The 14,209-nt window shown below is 45.4% G+C and overlaps 1 protein-coding gene across 1 annotated transcript; it reads right to left on the bottom strand.

The window, feature by feature from the left end:
* Positions 1-10,273, bottom strand: PDK4 (pyruvate dehydrogenase kinase 4). The gene is made up of 11 exons (XM_074150369.1): positions 9,940-10,273; positions 9,066-9,207; positions 8,033-8,104; positions 7,269-7,453; positions 6,755-6,844; positions 6,168-6,245; positions 5,623-5,699; positions 4,874-4,972; positions 4,481-4,591; positions 3,659-3,772; positions 1-2,606 (listed from the first exon to the last, which is right to left on the bottom strand). Exons 1-11 carry the CDS (start codon positions 10,085-10,087, stop codon positions 2,463-2,465), a joined length of 1,260 nt encoding a protein of 419 aa, XP_074006470.1. The 5' UTR covers positions 10,088-10,273; the 3' UTR covers positions 1-2,462.
* Between the last annotated feature and the right edge of the window lie 3,936 nt (positions 10,274-14,209).

Here is a 14,209-nt window from a genome sequence, read left to right as displayed (position 1 = left end):
CACTGTTGAAAATATTTTATTATAAAATTATATCAACATCTACATCCAAGAAAAAGGCTTAAAACTCTAATACAGCTCTATTTTCAGGAATAAAAATTCAGTAAATGCCAAAAAAGGTACTGTATTATCTAGTTAGACAGCCCTTAAGTAATTTATTTTTTTTTTTTTTTTAATACAACAGAGAATCCACGTGGGTTCTGTAAGTGCTACGCCCACACCTCGGTCTGCCCTGGGAACGTGCTCTGTGGCTGCAAACAACCCTGCAGATGTGTTGTACAGCACCCATTTGCTCCAGCTGCTTTGGGACAGGAGTTACAGCCCCATTACAGATGGACAGAATGCCATGGGAACACACCTCACATTCAAGCGTTACCGGGTGCAGACAGACAGCTATAATTTGTGTTTACTTGACAACAATTACTACTTAGGTATGTTTTTGTGACCTTCTATTCAATACAAAAAAATAAAATTCAACAAATATTCAAGTATATTATGGCAGTGAAGGCAGCTTTTCTACACCTGTATATTCTAGACAAAGATATTTTTGCTACCCATTTCATTCACTGAGCTGAGCTTAGATACATCATCTGGTGACCTTTGGTGACCGCAGCTTATTCACTGGGTTAAAACCAGCCTCGGTGCAGTACTGAAGTCATTATACTCAGTAGCTGCCACCAACACTTCTAAATTTAGTTTTTAAAAGAAATGAAGCATATCAGAATACTATTTTATTTTCTATTGAGAAATCTACCCCAACAGGACTTCTAGAACACAAAGGTAGTTCCAGCTTTCTCTTTCCTATTAAAAAAAAAATAATTTGATATTCACAGTAGAGTACGGAGTGGCTTTCTGTCCAACAAATACAGATCTGCTCTAGAAAACTCCTATGACTGAGCAGGATGCTTTAAATACTGTACTTGCAACTTCTTGCAAAGGACCATATACACTTAAGATAAAATACTAATAAGTAAAAATGTTCAAGTAATATTATACAGCCCTGATGAACTTTGACTGGCCAATCTGGCCACATCCAATAGTTTAACTTCTATTTTGACACTAAGTGTACCTTGCTTACAAGGGGGAAAATGCACAAAGAAGATGGGAAAGAAGCTCATTGGGAATGGAATATTTTCCCAACAGCTCCTTCCCACAGGCACTGTTCCTGTGACAATTCCCCATTATTTTGCTGCTCATAAAAGTTATTCTGTAGCTTTCAATGCTGTTTAGATTTTTAAACTTCTCATTTCCTAAGCCTCTCCCATTGCAATGAACAGGTTTAGAATAAAACTCTAGTTCCACCACCACTCTTCCTGAAAACCTTTCAAGCAGACCTTCAGTTGCTCATCACAGCTTTCAGGTGCCAAACCCCCATGTACCTCTTGGAGTTAGTGTGGTCCAGTACAAATGTGACCAAGATGACAGGTTTTGGTTTAAGTGTCCTGAGCCACTCCTCTTCTAACAGCATGACAAAGAGGAACCACAAGACCATGTTTCAAACATGCCGTTGTTCCCCACATCACGCTTACACACTACGTATCACCAAAACCTTTCCATTACACTTGCATGTCTAACTTCAGTGCTTGGAAAATCCTCATTGACTGACTCGGCATACACTTTCTGGAGCGCAGGGACATAGGGTAGATGTAGCCCAACCTTACAGCTCCTGTAACCAAGTAACTTTCCATTTCTTTCCAGTAGTTTTCTAAAATATCCTGATTTCCTTCTTGGTTACCTTATGTATAGCCTCACTTGGCTAGTTTTTCCATGAATAGCTTAACAAAAATCTAGCAATGTAACCCAGAGCAGAGCATCACATAGAATTATTACTGGAATACTTTTTTTTTTTTAAAATGGGACTTCCTTATACACAGAAAACACTTTCTCCCTCCCTCCCGGGGCTCCCTCCCTTCCAGTCAGGCTGTATCTGAATGCCGTTCACACCTTGCTACAAGACTGCCATGTTAAGTGGATCTTTTCCAAATGTTATAAATACAGCTTTAAAGTACAGACGTTATCTATCTACCTGAGAGGTTCTGTAATAAGATGAACAGCTGATAACTATTCTAGGAGAAAAATATACACCAACGTAACTGATGTTTATCAGTATTGAGAATTCAAGCATTAAACAGGACTCAAAAATTGCACACCTCTACCATATCAAGTCTTTGATCATAAGAAAAAAAAAAGTCTGGTTTTCCTCTATAAACACTTCTCCTTTAAAGACATATGTGCTCCTATTTTGCTCACCCTGAAGTCCATAGCAAGATTTCCCATTCAGTGCATACAGCCTAGGCTCTAACACCCTCATCTTCTTCCTCTTCTGCCAGTCCTGAAACTTGAAGAATTTGCTTGTTTGGAGGTAGAGGAATACTTCCAAACACCAGTCTTTTCTTTTTTTGGGGTTTTTTTTTTTTTTGAGAAGCCAGCTTGATCCCCTCAGGTCCCTGGATACCGACTTCTCTTCAGACAGCCACGCTCTGCTTCGACACATCCTTTGGGCCTTTACTGGGGACACACCAGTCATCCGCTTCTGAGGTAGCCTGGTAATGCTTGGAAGCCGATTTGTTAAAAACTGGGAGCTTTTCTACCGATTCTGTTGATAGGGCCTAAATACCAAGAAGGGAAAAAAAAAAAAAGTTACGTGGTTTCTACCTCTCAGTAACACCACTTTGCAAAAATTCACACAGTGCATTCCAAATGTTACTCCACAAAATAAAGTTATCTACACAAATGCTTTGACAGGAGATGCAGTAGTTTGTGTGCTTCAGTATCTGTTTGCTTTGGACATTTTTGGCAGCGTACAGTAACATCAAGTCATATTTACACATTTTGATAGGCCTTACCCTGTAACCTGTTTTCAAGCTAGTTCTGGAAGCCATGGAAAAGAACCAGAATTTTGTAAATGTAAGAGAAACTTTAAAATATGTTCCTTTCCTACTTCCATATTCTACAGCTAAAAAAAAAAAAATTAGTATTCTATTAGGAAATTGTTAAATAGGAATGAGATAGATAGATATATCTATCTATCTCCATGTATCTGAACTGCCTCTTCCTTCTGTTCTCCTTTTGTGTCCCTTCCTTCTGCTCCCATGTGCTTAGAACCCTGCTTTTGGTTTAGTAGAAGGAATTCAAAGCAAGTTTTTTCCCCATGAGCAATGGCAAAAAGTAGAAAAGATTATGTAGGCCTTTTTTCCGAGTTACTGGTGTATGCCAGGTATTCGAGATTACCGATAGCTGAATCCTATGCAGGGGCTATATGGCAGATGTGGAATAGGAGCAGATACTCGATTCTTTAAGGATTAGTTTATACAGACTTTCTTGTTGTCAGAGTAAAGAAACCAGATCTGCTGCTCACACCTTTCTGTTACCTCACTTTCTCCCACTACTGTGTATTAAGATTTGGTACCTACTGGTTCATGGAATCTAAAAACTAATGGGGCTCTAACTAGTAGTTATCCAAGCAGACTAGTTAAAGCTGAGGGGCCTTTATAGCTCTAGATACCAGCTCCAAACCTCACCAACATTTCTTAATGAAAGCGCGAGCTTTTCTACTCACGAGCAGAGAATTTGTTCACCTTGAAGTAGTACTTAGTAGTCACCTCACTGCATTAACAGTAGTTATCAACACTATCTTATTTAATCAAATCAAAATATGTACCTTCAAGTAGATAATAGCATCTGTTCCATAACCACATATGGAGTAGAGATTTAGATCTCCTTGAAAGTATTTAGCATACAGGCGAGAAATTGGCAAGCCATACCCAAAGCCAGCCTAAAAATAAAATACAAGACAAGATTAATTTGTTTTTTATTAACTCTTTTGACTTAAAATTAAATAGCTGGAAAGCGCTCAGTGATTTTAAACTATTAGTAAATGCAAAGGACTTTCTAATCTCTTAAAAGAAACCAGAAATCTCTAATCAGTTTCATAGAGAATATTGAAACTGACCATTAAAAAGAACAAACCCAAAACCACTAGAAAGAAAAAACTAAGTCTCCATGAAAGAGGAAGGATTTACATATACATCTCACATGTATTTTCCCTGCCTTGTTTTTGCTAGTACAGCTTGATTAGGAAAGGGAGTTTGCTACTGGCAGATAAACAACAATAGTCTGGGCCTATTCCAGTTGTGCTCCATAAAGGCAGCACAATTTATAGCAAGTTTGAGGACTGGGTGGGAGTGAAGAACAAGTAAACTACTGCCATCGGAGTATCAGAGAAAAAAAAAAACAGGGTTAGATTCAGAATAGAATTATGTTCTTCTTTCTTTGTATCTTTAAAAGCATATTTTTGTCCACTAAGCTTGATATTAAAAGTCTGTTTCAGAAAGCATTAATTCATATTTATGAGGCTTGATAATCTTTGCACACCCCACAGAGCAGTAGGGTGGACGTAGAGTTTCGTAATTTATTAACCTACCAATCTGTCCAAACATTTTTAGCAGCTTTATCAGTAACGCGAGCACTGAAAATATCTTACAAGAGGGGTGTTTCGGCCGTCATCCGTCCTCGGCCGCGGTGCCGTGGAGTACATGTAGCTGAAGAGCTGCTCAATTTTCCTGACGGGAACACCGCCTCCTCTGTCCGAGATCTGAGTTGAGAGAGAATGAAGTTAACTACAATCAGGTACTAAGAATGGTATTTAAAATGCTGCTATTTGAACAAACCCTTCCAACAGCAAGAAATAAGCATTTGTTTTGCAGCATATTACTCTTCAATTAGATGATGCCCTCTGTTTAGTGCAATTAACAGAAGGCTCATGGATAGTATCTTTGATCTGCCGTGAAAGACTGCAAGTTCTCACAGACTTGCAGCAGCATATGCAATCACAGAGACTACATTAAGCCCATACTGGAGTAGACCAACAAAATACCTTAATTGCCAGGTCTTCTTGTCCCAGAACAACTGTCACTTCAACTGGAGAAAGGGAAGGGCTGTTTTCTTGGAACTCAACGGTTGCCCTCATTGAATTCTACGGAAATGAAGGTTACTGTTATCACAAAGTGTTGAATTTATACACTTAAAACCATATCCCAGTTATGCAGAGGCTGAGCAGGGTTACCCTCCATTCCCACCAGCGCCCAGCTTCCCAGGAACAGGAGCAGAGGAGGCCTCACACCTAGAAGTGACTAAGTACAGCCAAGGCTCTTCTGTGCTTGAACGATGACATTGTTCTTGCCCGGCATAACCCAGCCAGTGGAAATTAAATAACATAACTCCCTGAAAGTCACCAGAGTTGAGCAATGGCTAAAGGCCACCGGAATTCTGCACCTCACATTGGCAGCACATGAGTTTGGCTACTTCAAGATGCATCACCCACTCCACAAAAGGCAGTAAAATCCCTGAAAAGTGATGGCTGGTGGTGGTCACAACCCCACGTCCCACTTTTACTCTGTCTCCCTTCCCCTGTCCCATTTAGACCACACAAATTCATCCAAATACTTTCCCACAAACCGCAATCATTCCTTTCCCAACCACCAAAGCTATTTCCCCAAATAATTAAATTCTAGAGGTCTCACTGTCCTATGCACAGCTTTGCTTCATTCAGATCTAGTTGGATATTTTAAATATTGATGCTCCAGCTCAGAGTACTAAGGGAAGAAACACCTTATACTGACATACCTTAAAGAGCTCAAACAGCATGTGAAAGAGATGAGATGGAACATATACAATGTTAATTGGCTCTCCTGGATGTTTTCCTAGAGGAGAGGGGAAAAAAAAAGAAAAAAAGACAAGCAACATTTGAAATGGTGATGGAATTTCCATATTGTATCCAAATGTTACAATAAGCAAGTTGTATCTCAAAACAAACAAGAAAATCAATCAAATCTTAGCTTGGGGTTCCCCCTTCCCCCCCGCAATGAGCCAACAACTTTACGGACTCATAACAGTATTTAGATTCTAATTTCCACTTGCTTAAAACCAGTTTATTTTGAAAATCTAGTCTTTAAGACACAATGACACTCGAGTTCTAATGCAGGGGATTAAATGAGGTGCTTACAAGGGAAAATGAAGAGGAAGTAGCCCAAGACAGATCAACTGGTGACTACCATTATGGCTACGGAATTGGGAGCCTTTTGACTGAATCAAAAAAGCAGCAGCGAGAAGCAGGAAAAGCAGCGGCTGGGCTGCCGACAGGACGATGGACATCAAAGCTCGCATCTTACCGTTCACTTGGGTAAGCTTCAGTTCTGGAGACATTAAGTAATACTGGTCACACAACATCTTGGAACTCTCAAAAGCATCTGAAATATTTAAGTAAAACATGCGTCACATCAAACACTGTAGAAATTCATTCTAATGCATGGCAAAATATAATTTTTAACTGCATTGGCTGCCGAGGTGTTAGAGACTGACTAAGCCTGTGTCTCAGAGGAATAGCAACACTGCACCCACTGTGTGCACTGCAAACTGAGAGCAAACAGGCAATTCCAGCAGCACGGACAACCCTTCAGTCATCTGGTAATTCTGCAGAACAGATGCACCGGTGGGTAAGGCCAATCTCAACACCAGAGACAACTTTAACTCCTACCTCGTCTCTCCCTCTGCCTTGCCTCAACATGGCTTTTAGTCCTACTTTGTGTTTTAAATTATGTCCTATAAAAGCCTGTGTTTGGGTATTTGGGTAGACTGCTTTCAGCTATTTCAATAATAAACAGTCAGCATCTTAATACCACAGGCGTCGGTTACCTGGATTGCTGGCAATCGGATCTAAATACTGATGGTGAAACGTTGAGAATGTGAGAATACGTACCATTCACCACTTCAACAACATCACAGCAAGGATCAATACTCCCAATGTGCCTCGGGTGCCCTGAGCCGGATTTATCATCGAAAAGAAGAGCTGTTTAAAATGAAAACAAGACTATATTTAATCCCAAATACTGTACTATTTTCAAAAAGTCTTAGATTTAGACTCATACAGTGTGATCACAACAGTCACAAAATACCAAGTGTTATTTCTACCTTTTATGAGTTAAAAATGCCATCTACTGCCAGCAAACTGTGTTGGCTTTTCCATAGTTCAGCATCTGAAGGCTTCTCAGATGTAGAGAGTGAGATCCCCACATATTCCACACACGACTTAACTACAATCAGTCTAGAAAACGAGTTTTCCCATTACTTTCCTAAGTCACACATTCAGTTTCTGAGTTTCCAGTGTCACACCACGTCACCCCAGGCAGATCACCAGCACTTTTAAGAAATGTCTACATTAACATGTTTCTCAGCAGGTTGAAGTTTCTCCTCAGGCAAAAATTCCTACTTACTGTGCTGGTTCATTAGCATCCGGGTGGAAATACGGCTCATGTAAAAACGATCCAGGAAGTACTGAATGTTTTGATTGGTGACAGGGTCTACTTTAAAAGTGTCCTTGTATTCGATCACTCCTTGTGCCATTGTAGGAACCACATCATGGTGTCTGTTTCGGACTCTAATTAACGTATCTATAAATCTAGGCAAAAAAAAAAAAATCTTTTTAGAACATTATTCTAAGCCTACATGGAGACAAGCTTTGTACAGTGTCATTTATCTAATCCAGCAGCACAAATAAGGGCATAACACCCTTAATCTTAAAATACAGCCTATTTTTTCATTCTTTTAAAAGTAATTCCTTGCTGACCTAAACCAGAAGAGTCTGGTATTTTTGATACAAAAGGTGTGATCACTACCCACGGCAAATTCACTGCCTGTTTTCTCCTTCGTAATGGTTTGAGCAGAGAACGTGAGGAAGGGAGAGAGCCCCCCAGGTGACACCTTGGAAATAAGCAGGGACATGACGTCCCAGATAGTTGTTGTTATTTCTGTTGTGACAGCTCAAGGGACAGTACGCCCTTGAAACTGAGCAGCAACAGGTCTTACTTATTTGCAGTGTTGCTAAACATGAGCAGAGATTTAAACCAGCTTGCTCTATGCACAGCACTTTGCGCTGGATTATCAAATCAAGCTCGTGAGATCTGTCATTCTAAACCGGCCACGTTAGGAGAAGCAGAATGTGAGATGAATAGTTCAAAGAAACAAGCGAAAAGCTTACTCAGATAAGACTTTTTGGTCATCTGGGCTTTTCTGATGGAACTCGACAAGCTCCATTAGGCTTTGGATGTACCTATTGAAAAATTGCACATGGAATATATGTTATTCATTTGATTTTTATTAGTCTGGGAACAGGAAAAACACTTTGTCTTGTCTGAATCATTACTCTTAAAAGTTAGCTGGAAGTTTGAAGTATCAAAGTTCCATCTGAGTATGGAATCATAGATTCATATTTATTGACTGCCTGAACCCTAGAAGTTTTAAAAGCCTTTTCTTATGCCTGCCACCCAGAAAGGCATCTAGACCCTCACTTTGGCGGCGTAGGATCCCCTTACCGTTCTTAAGAGAGGTGTTTTAAAAGAAGATCCAAATGACAATACTGATCAGGAAGCCACTTAAGCAAAATCTTTCCAAATGTGATCGGCTTTGGCACGAGCTAAGTACTTGAGCCTCTTGTGCCAACATCCGACAGCCCTGACGCACACTGCTTCGCTACATCAACAACGGTTCATGGGTCTCTAATACTTTTGCCCTTTATGCCAGTCACCCTTGCGAGCGCTGCAGCCCCGCCAGGGGAAATCGGACTCAGGCACTGGGTCAACCGCAGGGATTGTATCAACCCAATTCCAAACCCTTGGAGCACCAGCCAAGGCAAGACGCTACAGAACAAGAAGCTCTGGAGTAATCCCACCAGTGACAGACTCAAACCAGCCCAGAGCCTGCTCTCCCATTCTTGTGTGGCTGCAATGCCAGGTGAAAACAGAGCCTGTTTTCTTCTCGCCCTTCTTAAAGGGTAAGAAGTGAGATTTGCCCTACCAGCTCTTTCAAACTGTTCTTTCCATTATTTAAAAATACCACTATAACCATGCTGGTTATCAATTTCATTTCAGTATGCTAGAAAAGGACAGTGTCAAACAGCTTGCAATTCGGCAAAGGAACTGCATTTCTAGTGTATTTTGCTTATTGTCTTCTCCTATTCAGAGAAGTCTATGACAACAGAGTCATCCGGCTGAATTCAAGCAGCTCTTACTTACCAGCTTTTTACTAATTGGACTGATGGAGTCCCTAGTAATTTATCGGGAAGAAGATCGATTTCCTTCAGTATGTTTGCGAACCTCACGGGGAGCTCTTGGCGCAAAAACGCAAAAGAAGTTCTCTCACATCCATTAGTCGAGCCTATGAATAAATCCAAACCACAAAGTTTGGTACCAAAATAAAAGTTTGAAGGCACGAGGGCAACTCGCTGCCTTTCCACAGACGTCGGGGCGACGTCCCTTCGCAACCATCACGCCGTTACCGGCCAGTTCTCCTGAACACTGATGTATGGGTTTGTGCGGGCTGTTGCTCAGCTGACAGCCTGTTCCTGGGGGGATAACGGTACGTTCCCCACTTAGGCACGGGACTTTATTTGTAATCCTCCAGAAGAAGCGCTTTGTAAACACGGGCTTCTTCGGGGTGACGTCTGAAAAGGTCGTGCGAGCGCAGGCTCCCCGGCTGCCAAAGCGGGAATGGGATCTGGGGACAGCTTGTCCACTCCATCAGGACAAGACTAATGACCCCTCCCCGACAGCGTGTGCCGCCGAGCACGAAAACACCCATTAGCTGATTAACTCTTAGCTCCCCCCCCCAGCCCATTAACGCCACCCAATTAGAGCTCTAGCCCATCTTCATCTCTGCGCCAGCTCACCATCGCCCGGGGGGTGCCTGAGGTGGTCACCCCAGGCGACCTCCCCGGGGCTGGCTGGTCCCTAAGCGGGGAGCGCTCCCCTCCCTCCGGACCGCTCCAGCCGGGGGGGGGGGGGATCGCCGCCCCCCACCCCGGGGGCTCGCCCCTCAGCGGGTGGCACAAGCCTCCGAGCGACAGACTACCACCCCCCCCACTCCCCTCGCCCCCCCCCGCCCTCTCACCGAAGTCCAGCAGCTGCTTGATGGAGAGCGGGGAGGGGGAGAAGCGGGAGAACTGCTCCACCTCCCGCGGCAACTGGCCACGGCTACCGCTGCCGCTCGCCCCTGCCAGGGGGACGGCGGTGCGCAGGGCGATGCGGGCGGCCTTCATCGCTCCCGGGGCGGCGGTCCGTCCGTCGGTCGGTCCGTCAGTCGGTGGGTGGGTGGCAGGTAAAGGGGTGGGTGGGTGGCTCGGTCGGTGGGTGGGTGGGTGGGTGGCTCGGTCGGTGGCAGGTAAAGGGGTGGGTGGCTCGGTGTCGGGTGGGTGCCCGTAGCCCTCTGGCTGTCCCCTCGCCGGTGGCCCGCAGCTTCACGTGCCGCCTCTATTTACAACCCCCCGGGAGGGGGAGGGGCTGCGACGGGGCCCCGCCCATAACGGAACGCTCCCCCCGCGCCCGGCGGCTCGTGACAGCCGTTGGCGGGGCTCCCTCCTTCGTGTCCCCCCCGGTATCGCCTCCTCCCCCCCCCCCCCCCCCCCCCCCCCCGCCGTTGTCCCTGTCCCCGCCGGCAGCGGGCGGGTGGCCAGCCCCGCGGGGGGAGCCTGGGGCGCGGGGGGGGGGGGGGGGTGGATGCTGGCCCTGCGCCGCCTCCCGTGATCTTGTTTACCGGGGCGACCTTGCCAGGATCCAAGGGTGCCCGGCTCTTCCCGCTGGGGGACGGGGGGGGAACTGAACTTCTAGGGGCAATAGGCGGGAGGGGGGGGGGGGGGTTGTCCCCGGGGCTGTGGCGACCGCCCGGCGGTGGCTGGTGGCCGGTGGCAGCCGCGGCGCCCGCCGTGCTGGCGAGCCCGAGGGGATGCGCTGGTGCTTGGTGCGTTACCCAAAGGGAAAGGGTCTCTTTGCACAAAGCGGTGGAATCGCTGAGAGCGTCGGTGCGGAGAGTGCGCGGGGGGGAGCAGAATCGGGTCCTCGCCAGAGGGTTCAGGGTGCTTGACACGTAGGTCGTGGCTGTGACCTGGATTAGCGGTGGCCAAATACCCGCAGACAGCCGGTTCGGTGACGCAGCCGTCCCGAATCGCCGTGTGGCCCTTACTGAGTGACCCTAGAGCTGACCTAAGGGGTGACCGAGCCAGCCCGTCTTCCAGGGTGACGGTGGAGCTGGGAGAAGCCTGCGCTCCTTCTCCTCTCCCCCCCCAGAGGGAACTCTGCTCCCCAGCGCTGCCTGGCTCCTTCCCAAGGCACCCAGGCCACTCGGCTAAAGGCAGGGTTTGCGTAAGGCGTGGAAAAATGGGGTTAACCTCAGCAAAGGACTTCCCAGCACCCTAAATCTTGGTCAGGAACAGCAGGACCACACAGCAGTAAAACAACAATACAAAAAAATATGGCCTTAATACTTGCATATAATTGCTCGGTCAGGTTTTTGTATGCTTCTACAGACATAAATAAGTTCTTTTTAATGGGGAGGAAGACACACATTCCTAACAGACTCATATTTTAATGTTTAATAGGCTGAGGAGAACACTTCAGCTTGTCATTAGTTATTTTCTGGAACTTTATCTCATTGTCGTCTCCCTGGTCATACCTGTTATCCCTGCTTACTCTTCTATTCCCACTGTACTTTCTGGTTTATTATTTTACTGCTCCCCGTTTTATTATTTTATTGGGCGAGTTACTCTGTTATTGTTCCATCGGATATATTACGTTTTACCACAGTGATTGAATGTTGGCGTATGAGATGTGAAATGAAGCAAAATGAAGACATCTAATAATTACCAACGTAACCAGTTTGATTTCTCCTGCGCTTGCCAGGGGCTGCAAATTTGAGAGTAGATGTTGGGGTTTGCTTTTGACTGTTTTGGCTTTGTTTGCCTGCAAGTTGCAGATGACTCATGGAAGTAAAAATATCATACAAACTTGTTTAAATTGTGGAGCACGTGTAGGGTAGATTTTGTTTTGTTTCATGTTCTTCCTGAAGCTACTAATCAGTGACAAGCAAGAATCTCGAGTGACACTCTGCAACAAAATCTGAGCCAAGGAAGCCCTCCACACAAGGCCATTATTCTAATTTATAAGGTCGCTATGTCTGTTGTTACTGAGATAATTAATTTTAATCTGCTGCTGTGCTGATCCTGATTAATACAAGAAACTTGGAAAACCTTTTAGAGTAGTCATTTTACACATTCTGTTCTGAATAGGGAAAAGGTCTACTAGCGATAATCCCTGTTGTTTACGTTCCTTTTCTTTACAGCAGCTTGTTTTCTTATAGTTTTCCTGGTAGTTATATGCAGTAAGGGATGAACAAAAATCTCAACGTGTTCAGTTCAGCTCTGAACAAACAGTACGATTGTAATTGCAGGAAATATAGGAAGCGTGTTGCCTTCCCCGGTTATTAACAGGGCAAGGCTCCAGTGACTCCTGGATGCTTTTCAAATCAAAACAAAACTTCTACAAGAATTTGGCGCATCGGCAGCGCCACAGCTGACAGAGTTTTGTTACCCCGCTGAGCTGCGGGGGGAAGCGCGTCTCCTGCATCGTGCAAATTGGCTTCTCGCTCTTTGTAAGATGGGTTGTATATGACAGCAGGTTCCAAACAGTGTAACTGCCCATTCCTGTAAACGTAAATGATGCATCTGGGAAATAATTCCTAAGGATGTCCCGAATATTGGGCAAGGCAGCTAAGTTTTAGGCACAAATGCAATGATATATTAGGATCCACGGTCAGCCCAGCTGCATGTGAGGAAAACTAGACTGGGAAAATTGTAGCCCCTTCACATCCCTCCACGGCCCGTCCTGACTGCGGTACTGTTTGTTCTCACTTTATTTCCTCTCCAAACCACAGTTTTCCCCTCTCCTCCTGCAGCCCCCGTGCACGTGACAGGTGTAAGAGCAGGTTTTCAGAGAAAACAGCATTTTGACGGTGAAGGCCGGTGCCAGATTCTGCACTGTGGCGTTCATCAGAGGGGGGGGTCTCATTTCTGCTGCTTTAATATTTTTAACTTTCCTCTTCCGAGCTGCCTGGGGAGGGGCGGGAAGTTTTGAAGAGAGAGTAGCAAGGCTTTCAGTTCCTCGGTCACCGTAAAGTTTTGCTGTCAGTCCTTGGGAAAATGGAGCTGTGATAACATTCTTCTCTTTTGTCCAACAGCTGGGTCTGGGAGAGTGGAATGAGTGAAGCCCAGATTCCTCCCCGTTTCTCCCCCAAATGCTGTCCCTCGCATCAACTCTCTCCCTCCTTGATGTTCCTCAGGACCTCCCCGTGGCCGGAGATGCTCCGTGGCGTCCTTTGGGCAGAGCTGTGTTCCTGGCTGGCCAGAAGACGTCATGACTGGCCGTGGGGCTGATGTTTAATAGAAAGTGTCTTGGCTGATTTTGCTCTACGTTTTCCTGCGTGGGGACACAAATTTAAGTGCTTTTCTTCCTACAACAAGTGCTGGAGACACAATATGCTGTGCTGGGCCCTCTCCTGACCAGCCAGAATACTGGTGATGACCAATGGGTTGCTGCTTTCTGATAGAACAAGTCTTGGCCGAGTTTCCCCTGCTGTTTCCTAAATGTGGCCCAAAATTTGAATCTCCCCTCCCTAAACCATCTGCCAGTTCGTGCAAAGTTTGAGGGAAGTTGATTATCTAGTCAAATCTGGTATTTCAGCTGAATTTCCATTTCAGGTTAGGGGGGATGGTTTGGCAAACAGGTCAACAGGCAACATTATTGAAGTTTTTTTTCCCTTGGGAAACCAGACTGACTTTTTCTACTGGGGACAAAGGCAACTTCTAATTCAGCTTTTGTAAGGAAAGGTAAGGAAGAGCAGTAAAGTTCAGCCTGGGAAGAGAAGGCTCAGGGGAGACCTTATAGTGGCTTTCCAGTACCTGAAGGGGGCTCCAGGAGAGATGAGGAGGGACTCTTGATCTGGAAGTGGAGTGATAGGACTAGGGGGAAGGGTTTGACACTGAAAGAGGGGAGATTGAGATGAGATCTGGGGAAGAACTTCTTTGCTGTGAGGGTGGTGAGAGCCTGGCCCAGGTTGCCCAGAGAAGCTGTGGCTGCCCCATCCCTGGAGGGGTTCAAGGCCAGGTTGGAGGGGGCTTGGAGCAACCTGGTCTGGTGGGAGGTGTCCCTGCCCAGGGCAGGGGGATTGGAACTCAATGATCTTTAAGGTCCCTTTCAACCCAAACCTATGATTCTATGATTCTATGATAAATCCAGGTGGAAATTAATGATAGCACAGCAAAGTTTTGAGTGTAAGGGGAAGGAATGGTCTGGTGACCGAGGGGCTTGAAGAGGTGTATTGGCAGCACTCG

This window comes from Numenius arquata, chromosome 7, assembly GCF_964106895.1.
Source record: "Numenius arquata chromosome 7, bNumArq3.hap1.1, whole genome shotgun sequence".
NCBI lineage: Eukaryota > Metazoa > Chordata > Aves > Charadriiformes > Scolopacidae > Numenius > Numenius arquata.
Note: the sequence above shows the minus strand (reverse complement) of the source record. Positions and strands in the feature narration are given on the sequence as shown.

What these genes read in the sequence shown, in the direction of transcription:
- PDK4 (XM_074150369.1), bottom strand. Translation starts at nt 10,087, where the DNA reads ATGAAGGCCGCCCGCATCGCCCTGCGCACCGCCGTCCCCCTGGCAGGG. An exon ending in GACCAAAAAGTCTTATCTGA is followed by an intron (nt 7,454 to 8,032) that starts GTAAGCTTTTCG and finishes TTTTTTGCCTAG; the next exon opens with ATTTATAGATACGTTAATTA. An exon ending in TGTTGTTGAAGTGGTGAATG is followed by an intron (nt 6,246 to 6,754) that starts GTACGTATTCTC and finishes TAAATATTTCAG; the next exon opens with ATGCTTTTGAGAGTTCCAAG.